General features: G+C 42.7%; 1 protein-coding gene across 6 annotated transcripts in view; it reads left to right on the forward strand.

The window, feature by feature from the left end:
• ACTN1 (actinin alpha 1) overlaps window positions 1-14,346 on the forward strand; it is an 85,877-nt gene that overhangs the window by 41,463 nt on the left and 30,068 nt on the right. For all 6 annotated transcript variants that reach the window (XM_058806827.1, XM_058806829.1, XM_058806831.1 and 3 more), the window contains exons 3-6: window positions 3,879-3,998; window positions 10,924-11,010; window positions 11,541-11,628; window positions 12,532-12,610. In XM_058806827.1, the coding sequence (XP_058662810.1) occupies window positions 3,879-3,998; window positions 10,924-11,010; window positions 11,541-11,628; window positions 12,532-12,610 (374 nt within the window). The remainder of the gene's footprint in view (window positions 1-3,878; window positions 3,999-10,923; window positions 11,011-11,540; window positions 11,629-12,531; window positions 12,611-14,346) is intronic.

Here is a 14,346-nt window from a genome sequence, read left to right on the forward strand (position 1 = left end):
GAATGAAATCTCAGGGAGTTTGCCCATGCTGGTCGTTTGGAGGGATCTGAGTTTGAAACACTATCAAAGCTATGCAGTGTGCACATTGTTTCTGCAGTGCTTGTAAGAAATGAGGTAGCAGAGTACTGTTAGTGTATTTTCTGTATTTATATTCCCTCAGAGAGGACCCTGGGGCAGATGGGCCTTGAGGGCTGAGCTTCTAATGGCTGGATTGGAAGGTAGGGGAGAGAAGGATGTGTAGGAGAAGGCTGATGAGGCTTGGTGCTAAAGCAGGGATCTTGCATCTCCTGCTGCTTCATTTCCTTGCATCATCTCCCACTCTTCCTCTGCTGTTGTCCCTTTGGTAGCTCACTGGCAAGGCCTGTCAGATCCACCCTGCATCCCACCAGAGGCCGTGGTCCTTCACATCTTAAGACTGAGCATCCTCTCCCTAGAGGCAGCAGAAGCTACAGTGCAGCTCTCCTAAGTCCAGTGGCAAAAAAAAGAGAAACATAGCACACGTTTTCCTCATTTCACTTCCATCACTGCAGTTCCCTTATCCATTGTGAGCCCCCCTGCTCATGCAGAGCCTCCTTCCAGCTGCCAGCTCCTCTAGCAACCCCTTCAGTCCATAGCTGGGGCAGTAGCAGCCCATATGGGGAGCAGTGTATGAGGGTCAGGAGTCCCCTGATGTTTGGCAAGGGCTCACCTGTACGTTTTTGCCATGGCCACTCATCATCTGCCAAAATGGTGAGTCTCTGGGTGGCTGTTAGCTCTCCAGTTCCAGCTTCTGGCCTTTCCTTTCAGCTCTTGGCTCACACTTTCCTCTTCACATATTTTGGGGGACTGCTGATGAAAATTTGGCATGGGCAGGGTTACTCTGTGTCTGGCTGATCTCCTCTAACCCTGAGTAGAAGGCTGTAAGAGCTTTCAGCCATGAGAGTGCTGGGTCAGCTTGGCTGAGAGCCATGTGGAGCTGAGTGCCTCCTCCACCTGGCTGGGAGCACTATCTCCCTCCCTCCCTCTGCCCCTGCTGCAGGGTGCCTGCTGCACTCTGCCATGGCAGGAGGGATGGAGCCTCAGCAGGGAAGCTTCCTGAGACCTTGGGGTGGAAGAGGGACTGCACTGGGACTGTGGGAAACCTGTTTCAGGGAGGGAGATCCTCACAGGTGTCCTTGGAAACACGTTGGTGCCAGGCAAGTAGGAAGCAGTTTTCCCATCCAGTGCAGTTTCCCAAAGTATGGAAAGCAATGATGGTCTGAGTGCTTCAGTTTTACTCAGTATGGTACCTTCTGGTGGTGAGCTGTGCTGCTGACAGGTCCCCTTTCAGCCCCACAAGAGCCCCTTGTTCCCAGTCACTGTACAGCAGGGGAAGTTCCATGGACTGTGCTGGGACTTCTTCATTGCAGGTCCTCTCTGATTGGCCTCTGTGGTTGGAAGTAACAACTGCAACCCCCTGCCCCAAAGGATACACTTTCATTTTTTCACCATGTATGTTTCCTTCCCCTGATAAAGCCATTTTAAAAATAATACAGGACTGAAAAAGGCTGAATTTACATTTAGTGCTTTTAAAATAAAGTTGTAGGGTGCTTTTTTTCCCTGTTCAAACAGAGAGAGTCACTAATTGAAATTTTTCCTAAACAAATTTGCAGGGAACAACTTCTATGCCAACACATCCTTGCATTGCTTGGCTTTTACAGCGCAGCCTCGGACTACTACATGAGAATCAGAATGGAAGCAAATAGTAGACCATTTTCCTTTTGTCAGCTAGGAGAAGTACTGAGAAATAAAGCCAGTGATGCCAATAGCTCAAAGTAGAACATATTTCTAGCCAGCTTCCTTTTAACAGTCCACATCATTAGTAATGTATGGCATGGAACCAAATGATGCTTTTTTCTGGAAATCTAAGTCTCTAATGAAGTCCAAGTCTGAAGGAAATGGTCATTGGGTTTTGAAAGCTAAAAAAGTTCACAGAGAAAGGATTAGAATTTGAGAAGGTTTGTCATCACCATCAGTGACTTGAGGATCTCATGGCTGTCAGGGGGAGCAATCCTGCTCTCCCCAGCCCCAGGGAGGGCAGGTCAGTTGCTCTCCACTGCACTGGCATTGCACATGGGCCACGAGGTGAATTGGATCAGCTTGCTGTCCCAGCTGAAACCTAATCACTTGTCTTTATTTTTCTTTTTGCAAGGCTAGTTTACAGTCACATTGAACTGAAGGAAGTTTTAGCTGGCTCAACCCATTTGTTGACATTTGGCTGCATAAGACTGCTTAAATTTATTGTAAAATTACACATGAAAATGTCATTGTGAAACTGTTGCAAATAACTGTCACAAAAATGCTTCGGCTTTTTTTCAGAATGACTAGATTATCCAAGTGGAAAAATAAAGCAGTCTACTGTGGCATGTACTTGAGGTTCCATTCAAGCAAAAGAATTCAGGTTTTCTTTTAATCCTAGGAAGGAGGCAGTACCATAAAATACATCTTTTAACTTAAATTGTCAGACATCAGTGTTTTCTTTTAAAAATGAATCTAGTTTTATGCTTTAGTGTGAGAGGTAATGGCACCAGTTTACAGTAACCACTGAAACACTTTTAAAGGATTGTAATTTCCAGACATTTTTCCTTTAGATGGCATTGTTATGGAGATAGTATTCTCTTCTCTGCTTTAGCTTTTCTTCACACCTGTGTTAGGAAACAAGGCAAGTGCTTTTCTTTCTCACACTTAAACCTCAAAAAAAGTGTTTGAGTCAGCTTACATTGACTTAAAAATTCAGTTCAAAATATAGCAGGAGACTTTTGGAACTGAATAAGTCAAGTGGCTTGCCTAGACTTGCCCATTTGATCTCCTTTTAATTATACCTTTTTTAAGTACAAAACCAGCTTTGGTTTTCTTTAGATTGTTTTTGTATTCTGGAGCTTGTGATCTGGAAGTGGATGTTCACTTCTAATGTTGTCATATACAGGTGGTTCCTGAAATCCCATCTAATTATATTCCTGTTAGAGGTTTCTTTGGAAGGTCCACCTGTCCAAGCTTTAATTTGCTTACTCTGAATGTTTGGGTTATTGTTAATAAGAGCAGACTGTAGTTACAAGCAGTCTATCAAGAAGGACATGACTGCACTTAATGTACCTCTTTCAAATAAATAAGGTTGGAAAGTGCTTTTCCAAATCTACCAGCTTTGTTGCAGTCAGGAGCTGAGTGTTATCCTAAGACTGATTTCTGTCAGAGATTAACCTCTTCTAGGCTGCTTCCTTCTTTGTGCCTCAGTATAAACATTTAAAATGCACTTGTGTAAAAGACCTAGTATGGAGTTAGAAATACATCAGACTTAAAGAAAAGGAGTTGATGTGACAGTCCTTACAGTTTTAAAGCCACTTTGCCAAAGAAGTAATTTTATTTCCTGCTACAGGCAGTTTTGGCCATTCAGTGGAGAGACTAGAGAGGTAGGAGGTCTGAATCTTGGCTGGGGGAAATAAAAGGCAAGGTACAAGATCTCTCCCTCATAGCTGACTGTAGGTAGTTCCAAGGAGAGATTTGCCTGTCTTTGTAGGGGGAGAGTTTGTGCTCTTTCCAGGCCTCGTTATCTGTGGCTAGAGGAGGTTAGTTCCATTGCCAAGCCCAGTGGAGATTTAACAGATTTTTTCCTTTCTGATGCAAATGTCCTCTGAAAAGGACAGGTTCTGTGTTACTTACCTGGGATGCATCAAAAATATACTTTTCTGTCTGATTTTTTCTGGGAGTGCTTAAAATGGTGAGTGTGGCTGTCCTGAAGGGATGCAGGGAAGTCTCTCTGCCAGGCTGAGCACTGGGAGCCACACCACAGGAAACATGCACCAGGGAAGAGCAGGTTCAGAACTGTTTTCTAATACTATTTTTTTTGCCTCTTTTCTTACTAGGAGAACGTCTGGCGAAGCCTGAAAGAGGCAAAATGCGAGTGCACAAAATATCCAATGTGAACAAGGCCTTGGATTTCATTGCCAGCAAAGGAGTCAAGCTAGTATCCATTGGAGCAGAAGGTAAAGGAACCATCTGATTTTTCTGAGCCCAAGCTGTGCTTAGCCCTTGCCTTTCTTTCATAGCAGCATGTCATTTCCCTTTGCACCTCCCTAGCCCTACTGTGTTCTTGCAGAATAAACAATTGAGTTAAAAATGGGATATACTCTGGATTTAAATCTGGTCTTCACACCAGGTTGCCAAACCTGATTTCCATTTGGGATTATTGGTCAGGTCATCCTGCTTTTCTCCTGGCTCTCATGAGTTAAGGAAAACTTTGAGCAATGGCAGAAACAAATTAATTGAGATATTTCTTTCTCCAATTAAGAAAACTCTGAATTGAAGCATAGCAACTATTTGTATTTAGCTTGTTTCAGAGCTGCTGGAGAAGGATCTCTTGCTGGAGGACATTGCATGGGTCAAAGCCAAGTGCAGTCCCCAAGATAGGACAAGGACCCCTGAGGTTCCAGTTTTCATGGCTTCCAGGCTTCTTGTTGTGCACCCTATGTAGCTGGATGCTCTGGCTGGAAGCCTTTATGACTGTGTAGAGACCAGTGTGGGCAGCATCTGGGATGCCCTCAAGAACTTGCAGACCATGCAGAAGCCAGGCAGCTGTGTAGGATTTTTTCTTTTTAGCAGAGGTGGTGGATGTTTCACAGATATGTCACCCAAGTTCCAGAAGGGCTTACAGGTTTTCATGACACTTTTCTCTGTTCTGGATCTGTTTGTAAGTTCTTCCTATGGATTCAGGTTGTCATTGTTGCTGTGGAGATACTCTGCTTCTGAGATATTTCTAGGTTTGTCTTTACAGTGACCATGGAAAATGAGGGAGGTTTGTTATCTCCACCTTGCAGATGGAAGTACTTGGTTTCTCTAGGGAAACTCATGACACAGCCAGGAAGTGAGCCCATGATACAGTTCTGGATGTGTATTCCTTCTTTGGGAGAGTCCTGGGGCTGCAGGGCTGAGCTCTGCCTGTTCTTAGCTCATGAGGTCAGTGCAGTTTTGGCATGCTGTCCCCAGTTCTGAATTTTCAAACATTCTCTTGGGGCATCTCCAAGACCTGCACCCATCCTATGGTTCATTTGTTCCATGTCAGATCAGGCAGATTACCTCAGCCACTGCAGGTGCTTATGTTTGCCTTACCAAAACCTTTACCTCAGCACACTGCTTTAACTTATGGAGACTTTGGAATAACTTGGAACTAATGTCAGGGACATTGCAGATGCCTCTTCACTGTCTTTGGTACTGAACAGCAAAAAGGGGTCAATGGCTGAATTATACTGATTTTTGCATGCAAAACTTTCCTTCAAATTTCTCAGCTTTTTCAGCAGTAGAAACCTGAGGCTGTTGTTGGCTGTATGGTTTATGGAACACAAATACACATCTGAGGTCATTTTGTGCCTTTACAAAAGGACTGATGCATGCAGTGTCTGATACAATAGTCCATATCTGTATTGGACCCTTTTGAGACTAGAAAACTGGAAGCTGGATCTGCACCTAGAGGTGGTCTACCTTAAATGGCTCCTTAAAATTTTCCAGAGTATAGGTAACCCTATCTTTCTTTCTTCCTAAATCCCCTCCCCTCTTTTTTTTTTCCTGTTCTCCCTGGCACTTGTTTCTTTTCATCTTCTTCTGAGGGATTTATTTTTTTCATCTCCTGAGTCCTGTTCCTGAGTCAGCTGTGACTGCATCTCACAGCACTTAGAAGTCATTTGCAAGTCAAGTGATCTGTGACCAAAGATCACCAGGGCCCACTTATTCAGTATGGACTGACAGCAGTTACCCTGTTCAGAAACAGGCTGTGAAGTGCCATTTTGTGACAGAAGTATGATCCACATCAATCTGAATAGTGATCTTGAACTCCCCTGCCAAATGTTCCTGGCTTTTCTTTGTCCTGGTGCCTATGCAGCTATATGGACAATACATGTGGCTTTCTTTAAACTACCAGAGGTGGCAAGGCACTGCAGTTTAGCCTAAGGTTAGTTCTGATTTTTATACAGAGTGCTTGGGCCTGTGCTGTGATGCCTCTCAGGCCATGTGAGTGTGGTCACAGCATGGATTTGCCCACCCCATTGCCTACCCTTGCACACAGAGCGAGCCCAGGCCACTCTGCTTGTCACCAAGGAGCACAGCCTGCTGCAGGGACTTCTGCCCAGCCTGTCAGGGGCTTGCTGCGCAGTAAACTGCACATCAGCTGTAAAAATGGAATTTACTTTGGACAGCACAGAAGTTTATTCTGTCTATGAAAGGGATTATGAACCTTTCTGAAGCATGAATTTTAGGGACTTGCTTGAGACTTTTAAAAGACATCATGTAGCAGCAAGGTAGAAGGTCTGCCAGCCAATGAGCTGGTAATAATTCTGCACCAAGCAATGAGCTGTAGATACTGTGGTCAGGTTGGACTGATGTAGAAGGTTTTCTAGGGAGCTTTTCTCCCAGAGAAGCAAACCAGCATGCAGCAGCAGCGTGGTGGTACTGGCTGAGGGAGCACACTCCTTACCTCAGGGGCTTGTTCCATCCCTGTGTGTCTGCTGGGCAGCAAGGTCCTCTGTGAAGGGTCTGCAGTCCAGCTGTAGATCTCTGTACATATTGGCCATCAATGTCCTGGTTTTTTGGGGGGTTTGGTTTTGCTTTGTTTTAATCTAAGCATTTTGTTAGCCAGAATCAAAGTATGTGTATAGAATCAAAGTATGTTGTGGCATACAGCAGACCTGTGTAATCTGGATCAAGGAAGACTCTATCCAAATGGTTTTCATCTGCTTTTAAATCTCACTGTCATCTGACACCTCAGGAGCCTTCTTTTGCTGTAATCGATTCCATATTCATGTCAAATGCTCCTGGGCTTTAACAAGCTGAATAGGTCAAGTATGTCACCCTAGGACTGGTTTATTTTTACTAAAATCTACACAGAAAGTTGCTGTTTTCTTAAACAGATCTTGCTTACTTGAACATACAAATAATTTTGGGTGAACTGACCCCTATTCTCACCTGCACAAGTAAAAGGAGAAGTAAAGCTGAGGGATTTCAGTGATTGCAAAAGTCCCAACTGAGTAAAACACCTACGGAAGCACCAGGCAGTGCAAGGATACATTTATTTCACTGTTAAAAAAAAGGGGAAGATAGGGTCTCCCTATGTCAGTGCGTGAAGCATAGCATTTATTTGTCCTGTCCACTCTGTTAGAGACTTGAGAGCTACACCCTCACTAACAATGCCAGCTGTCTGTCCTAAATCTGACAGGACCATCAGGAGCAACATGCTTTCTGAAGACAGGGACATGGATAGTTGTCTGCTGTATTTGGCTTTTGTTTGACAAACAAAATGCAGAGCAGCCCTTTTTGTTGTCACCATTGTTGTTCTAGGTCTCCAGTTCCCAGATCATAATGCTACCCTGCCAGTTGTTCATGCCCTGCAACCTCTCTCCATGGGGTAACCCAAGGCTCTGCTCTCATGGGCAGCTCAGAAGTATCTAGGAGGGGATAACAGTTTCTGTGTTGCTGATTCTGCTTCTAACTATCTGTAGCAGGAAAGGAAGCTTAATAATTTTTGCATTTTTCAAAATGAGTTCATGCATTTAAAAGAGGTGGTGGCATTTCAAAAGGCACGTCTCTGTGGCCAACAGTCCTGTAGTTCTTGCCTGCTTAGTACTCGGTGCAGTGATAGGAACTGGGTGAAAGCATATTCACTGTTGCAAAAAATTTCCCTCTAGTGGATGCAGATGCTTCACCAGCTTTAGCCAGCAATTGATCAACCCTCAAGTTGAATGTAAATCACATTGATAACGTGTGCTTGTGCTGCTGTTCATGCAACAGCTGCTGGTGCTGAAGTGCACACAGTGCTTGCAGAGGCCCTGCCTAGAAAGAGCACTTGGAAAGCAGAGTCAGGCTTTTAGAAAATACTGTCTGATTACAAGCCTTTTAATACGTGAACTGCTCTCACATTACTGAGTCTTCCTTATATAGTGTTATATTCAACTTTTTAACAATCCTTGTGGAGTTTCTTTTTCTTCATCACCAGGAAGCAGAAAGCTCCATGCAAACCTGTTTTGCAGCCATGTTTTTCGCTTTTGTTTCTTGGCCTATCCTACTATACTAGAAAGAGACTGGCAGCAGATGCAGGGTGGTGAATTCTGAAGGAAAAGGAGGTTGGCAGGAGGGAGTGCTGGGATGGAAGACCAAGTGAGTGAGGGCTAAAGAGCATAGAGTCTTGTGATCAGTCGGGTTGACTTTGTAACCAGGTTTCCAGGAGAGGATTTTTAGCACTAGAAATGAAAAATGCTTGCCTGCTTCTAATAAATAATAACCATTTTGTCAAGTCTATTTCAAAGAGCAACAACAAAAAAAAAAAAAAAAGATAGAGGATTGTGTAGCTTGTTAAATGTGTGTCCTGGGATGGATCACTCGCTAATCTCACTGACACCAGTATCTGCTTGGTACATGGTGGCACTGTGTAAAGTAAAATGACATGTAGAGATGAAGTGGTAGAAACATTCTGGATTTCCTCCACAGCAGCTTTGTTTGGGTGCACTGTGCTAAAGAATAATCAGATATGGGAACAGGGAGCACATCTTTCTTTTTAAATGGGTTGTGCTGTGAAGAGCACTGGGAAAGAAGGGATGCTTCCACCTTAATTCCACCAGCTGACTTTAGAATTTTAGAATGTGACCAGAACGTAGTGCTGAGTTCTTACACTATGTTAGCAACTTTACACTGTCGATAAGTGTCTGGACCTTTATTTCCAATTTAAATCCTTGGAGCAGTAATACCTGTTTCAGCTCACTGATTGATTTATTACTATTCGTGAAGCATTTTCAGCATTAAAGTATTGTCATCAGATTTTAATCAAACCCATTAAAGAGCTCCATTTAGTTTCAGGTCTTAAATACATCCTAGAAGAGTCCTGCCAACTGTTGGGGGTTTTACAAGCACTGGGTTTTTTGATTTTTGAAGATCCCAGTGATTATCAATCACATTAACAAAACAAACAAGCTGAAAATACAGATACTTTCTTGTATATTTTAGCTGCAGTATCTCAGGTATTTGTAAAAATAGTGAGGATTCTCCTTCTTGATTGCAGTGCTTTACTGGAGTGATGAAGAATACAAAAAGTACAGAACTGAATACACTTGCCATCGTCTGACATTTTCTTGCATCAGCCTAGCAGACAACCCCCCTGACCTCAAAATGTCTGTAAAAAATTAATTTGTGTGAAAACCGTCAACAGGCAAACACAGTTTTTTCATGCCAGCAAAATAACTGTATGTTTTTTGTACTGAACTGAAAAGTTATTGGCTGTTTAATTTTGGACAAACTGATGACCCAATAAAAGATCTTAGTGTACTCTGAAGTTTAGAAAGGAGGAGAGACAGAGTTTTACTGCAGTAGAACGAGGTAGCATGTCTTGCTTTCTGTCTTCTGCTTCTGTAAATCACTAATTCAGATGTATGTCAAAGGACAGTAGAGCTTATAATTCTGATTTACACTGGAAGTTGCATGACATGTATCTCTAAATCACAAGTTTTCAGGAATTTGGACACAATTTCTGAAAATCTGTTTTTGGGGTGTGTACTGCTGGCATGTTGGTTTTGAATACAATGAGGTTCACATTTTGAATTTTTTTCATAAGAAGAAAGGCAATTTTTTAACAGCTTAAAAGGAAAGATTAAAATAGAGTTACTTTTGTGGCATTATCCAGACAGGCGTCAATTGCCTATACCACAAGTTGTACTTGCCCCAGAGCCCAATTCCTGTTGGGCAGCTTTATGAAAGAAGTGGCATGGAGGAGTCTACAGTAGTACAAAAATGGTTTTTGACAATCTTATTGGGACTTGAATTATTCTACCTCCAAACATTTTCTTACTGAAAATACTCTTGTAACTTGTCATTTATTTGTGAAAGATCCTGCCATACAGGGACCTGTCAGAGAATGAGTAGGAGAAAACAGCTCAGCTGGTTTCACTATCCAAAAATGTGAAGGCTGTAAATTCTGTAACTGTGTGTGGGTATATATATATATATCTGTGGAATTTTTGTAGATGTTGAGCATCAGTACTTGAGACCCATCTGCTCACTGTTTGGCTCTAGTCCATACATGATGGAAGCTTCTTTCTGGGCCAGCATTGCCCCAAGCACTTGTTGTTCTCAGGACCTTGATCCTTCATCCTAAACAGATCATAGCTCACACAGTTGCCTTGTAAAGCCTCCAAGTTGTTGACCCTTGCTGATTTATGCTGTGGAATCTAATGAGGAGTAAAGCGCAATCTGCTCACAGTCATGGTTTATGTTATGTTCTGTGCTGACTGGTCAGCATGAGTCTTTGGTTCTTCTTCCACCAGGATGTGTGGACATTGAGAAATTGTCCTTTAGCAATTACATGACTGAAAGAAGTCCTGTACAGGAAGTCTGATGTATTTAGGCTTGTTTGAAATGAAAATGTTTATGGTGTATGGTTTTCTTGGTCGTATCTTGTTCACAGGACAAAACCAGCTGTCAGAGCTCATCTGCTCTGGGAAGTGTCACTGGTTCTTCTGGTATGTTTATGCTGGGGCAGTTCTGTAGGTGACTTGGAGTAGATACGGGATAAGAGAAGTAAGGCTTTTCCTTTTCCCAGTTTGGCTTCTCTGACTTCTAAGTAGTACTAATTATACCTGGAGGAAGGTGCTTTTAGGCCTGTGTGGGGAATTACACTGATCTAAATCAGTGCTTATTCCCAATCTTTAGGATCATCTGTGTCTGTTTTGCTCTCAGTATTGTCCTGCAAAATCTGATTATGGGTTACTGTACCTATCAGCAGAACATCTGGGAAGGCAGGGAAAAACAGTTTTTAGCAGGAATTCCGTTCCTTCCATATGCAAAAGGGAATGTTCCCCAGTGCTCCTTTTTTACAAGGATTTGCAGTTGCAACTTTGTCTATTTCTTCTCTTTCTACCTTTTTTTTTTTCCCCACAGAAATTGTGGATGGCAATGTTAAAATGACCCTTGGAATGATTTGGACCATCATCCTTCGTTTTGCCATTCAGGATATCTCAGTTGAAGGTAAATTTTAGTTCTTTCCTGACACTGTTCAGTAGTGGAAAACTGGAGTAATTAAATGGCATTGCCACCTAAATGGCCCAAAATGCCCTCTTAAGTAAGTCACTGAAGGATCCTTGGCAGCTACCCTTCCCAAGCTGCCCTGACATCTCATGAACATTTATGGCCAAGCTCAAGCACACTGAGATGAGTTTTTCAGATGCTTCTTCTACAAGAGATTTCAAGGGTAGCTCAAAAGGATTGACTGAGCCTGAAAATAAACTTATCACTTAAGAGTCCTACAAGACTCTCCAGTTCCAAAAAGCTATCTCCTTATTACTGAACTTCATTAAGAAGATAATAGTAACAAAACTATCCTAGTAAACTTTACCAAACAAGAAATTCTCTGACAAGTGAAATTTAATAAAGCACAATTTAGTGCAGTCTTTACCAAAGAGGATTTGGTGATGGCTTTCTAGCATATGCTCCAGAGACTTCTGTTTTCTAAGAAAATTAGTTAATTGATGTGTTTTCTTTTTTCTTTCTTTCCCTAGAAACATCTGCTAAAGAAGGACTTTTGTTATGGTGTCAGAGGAAGACAGCCCCCTACAAAAATGTAAACATCCAGAACTTCCATATCAGGTGAGTTACAGGCAAGAACTTAGTTTTACAATCTGTGTTATTTTCCTATGTCTGTCAGTATGTTCAACAATATTCCTGGCAGACTTCCCATGGCAATGCACGTGCACATTACACAAATAACAGTGTGGTCCAGAGAGATGCCTAGGAAGCTGGAGGCAGAGGTTCTAAGAGGATCCAAGTACCTCATTCAGGTTACAGTTGCTCCTTTCATAAAGTTCTTCAGGGCATTAAGTCCTCCAAGAGCAGCATTTGTGGCATGGGCTAAGTAAGAGAGCTTTTGCTCTGTGAAAACTCAGAATGCTTTAGCAGCCATGACAAAAGGACTGCCTCCTAACTTTTGTAGTATGGCAGAGCTGGGAAGGAAGAAGAGGTTCTCTTGCTCTGCTTTTCGTATTTCCAAGCTAGCAGATGTTCCAGTGAAGATGCTACATAATAGTGTTTTCTCCAGCACATCTTGGAGCCTTGTATGAGCCATACAAAGTAAAGCACTTCTAAGCTTAACTGCCATCAGTGCAGCTGGCTGGGGACATCTGCCTTTTCCCTAAGGAATGTCCTTGTTCCTCCTTTATGGCTTGGGTCTACACCTTTTTTCAATCTCAAGCTCGTGTGCTGCATGGGACATGCACAGAGGGTTCAGCACAGAGAACTGCAAAAAATGACGTCCCAACTCAATGGGCAAGTTGTAATCACAATGGATTTTTATAGGGGTTGAAAGGAATCTTCATTGCAGTCTCATGCACGTACAAGATATCTCTCATTCCTAGCACTTAACAGAAGCACTCTTAGTTGGAAACTAAACCAGAATTAGTTGTCTCACTGCCTTGGTGCCTTCCCTCATGCTCACTACTGTGTGTCTCCATGGCTGAGCAATGTTCATTGTTCTCTCTTGTGTTTCTCTCATAGTTGGAAGGATGGCCTTGGTTTCTGTGCTTTAATTCATAGACACCGTCCAGAGCTCATCGACTACGGCAAGCTACGAAAGGTACAAATCCATTTGTCTATCAGAGCAGATGCTTGGCACCTTAGAAGTAAAGAAGGAAAAGAATTAGCTTGATACACATAATTGGAGAACTTCAGCACAAGCTGGCAGTTGCAGGACTGGGGGGGAAGGAAGGAGGGGTGAATCAGTACATTCAGGCTTCTTGGTGAAGCGTGAACTTAATGAGCTTCCTCCTTGATTTCCTGCTTTCAGACTGCCTGGTATGAGGCACACATGCCCCAGTCCCAGCTGATGAGCAAAAGCTGGCAAACTCTGTAACACCAAATGTGAGAATAGTTCTGTGCTAATGTCACAGACTAGTGAGTCAAATCTGGCTTAACATTTCTGTGGAGAGCTGGATAGAAACCAGTTTTCTGGTGTTCAAAATGCTCTTTGAGGGGTTTGTGTGCCCTCACTGGACGCTTGTCACATGCTTCCCACTTAGCACTGAGTCGTCTGCAGTGCTTCTGGGCTTCTCCTAGCATGTAGGTATCAGGTGCCAAAAAAGCATTTGTCAGAAAACTCAATTTTACTTAAATACTTTTTCTGGTAGCATGATACCAAGCTGCTCCAAATTTTACTCCCTGTGTGGTTTGGAGACAAGATTGCTGAATGGATGATTGCAATAACCACTAAGTGGTTTATGCTGCTCCCAGTGTCTTGACCCAGCAGTGCAATAGAAGATCAAACTGGGTTCTTGTCCTACTGGCATTCCTGCAGTCTGCTGAGATCCACTTTCATTGTATCTGTGCTCATGTCACCTAGAGCATAATGAAATGTCACCAAGAGCATAATTTGTGTACCATTGCTGGGGCTAACACAAAAAGCTTGTCCATCAGGTCTCCTGCTGGACTGTGTGTTTTTAAGTGCATGTGTGCTTGGTGTTAGCTAGGGAAATAAACATTGAAGCCCATGACCAGCAGACCTGGGCTCCTGGATCACCATGCAAATGAGCAAAATGTAAATGACCTAATCAAATTAGCATCCCAGAGGCCATAAATTGTACAATGCCTGATCTGCTTTTCAATAACCTTTTAGATCTTTACTGTCTTCCAGAGCAATCAGTTTTTCTGATCAGTTTTAGTGTCTGGAGTCAGCACAGGGGGAAGACTGTACCTGTTTACACAAACAGCAGCAAGAAGAAAAGGAATTATTAGAGTAACATTTCCGTGCCTAATGTTGGGAAAATAATGCAGCTAAGCAATGTGTGCCTGACAAACCCAGGCAGGTAAATGCTGCAGAGCACTCTGTTACCAACAAAGCCCTAAGCCAAAGCCAAGCAAAAACAGAGTGAAGGAAAGTGAGTTATTTGTTGATATTGACTGCAGGCTTTTTAGGGTGAAAAATAGTGTGATTGTTCTAGCCAAATTCCATGTACATGGGAGGGGATTTTTACTTTTGGAGTAAGGTTAAATGGAACCAACATCTTTTGATCTCTGATTGCTTTTGATCCCATCCTTCATCTGGTTCCCTCCGACCTTCTGAAGTCTTCTCACGCTCTCTGTATCATTTTTATTGTTGTTCTGCCTCAGTTACTCTAAAGAGGTGAGATTAAATGTATGTTGGAGAACTCTACAACAGCTGAAATCTTGAGCAAATAGCTGGGAGGAACTTAAGAGCCTAGTCCTTAGCTATGGCAGTTGATGTGTGCTGAAGGGAAGGTAACCTTTTTTATGCTAGATATTTGAAACCAATTGAGGTATATATAAACACAGAGAAGGCTGCTGAGAGACAGCCAT

The sequence above is a fragment of the Ammospiza caudacuta genome, chromosome 6 (assembly GCF_027887145.1).
Source record: "Ammospiza caudacuta isolate bAmmCau1 chromosome 6, bAmmCau1.pri, whole genome shotgun sequence".
Taxonomy (NCBI): Eukaryota; Metazoa; Chordata; class Aves; order Passeriformes; family Passerellidae; genus Ammospiza; species Ammospiza caudacuta.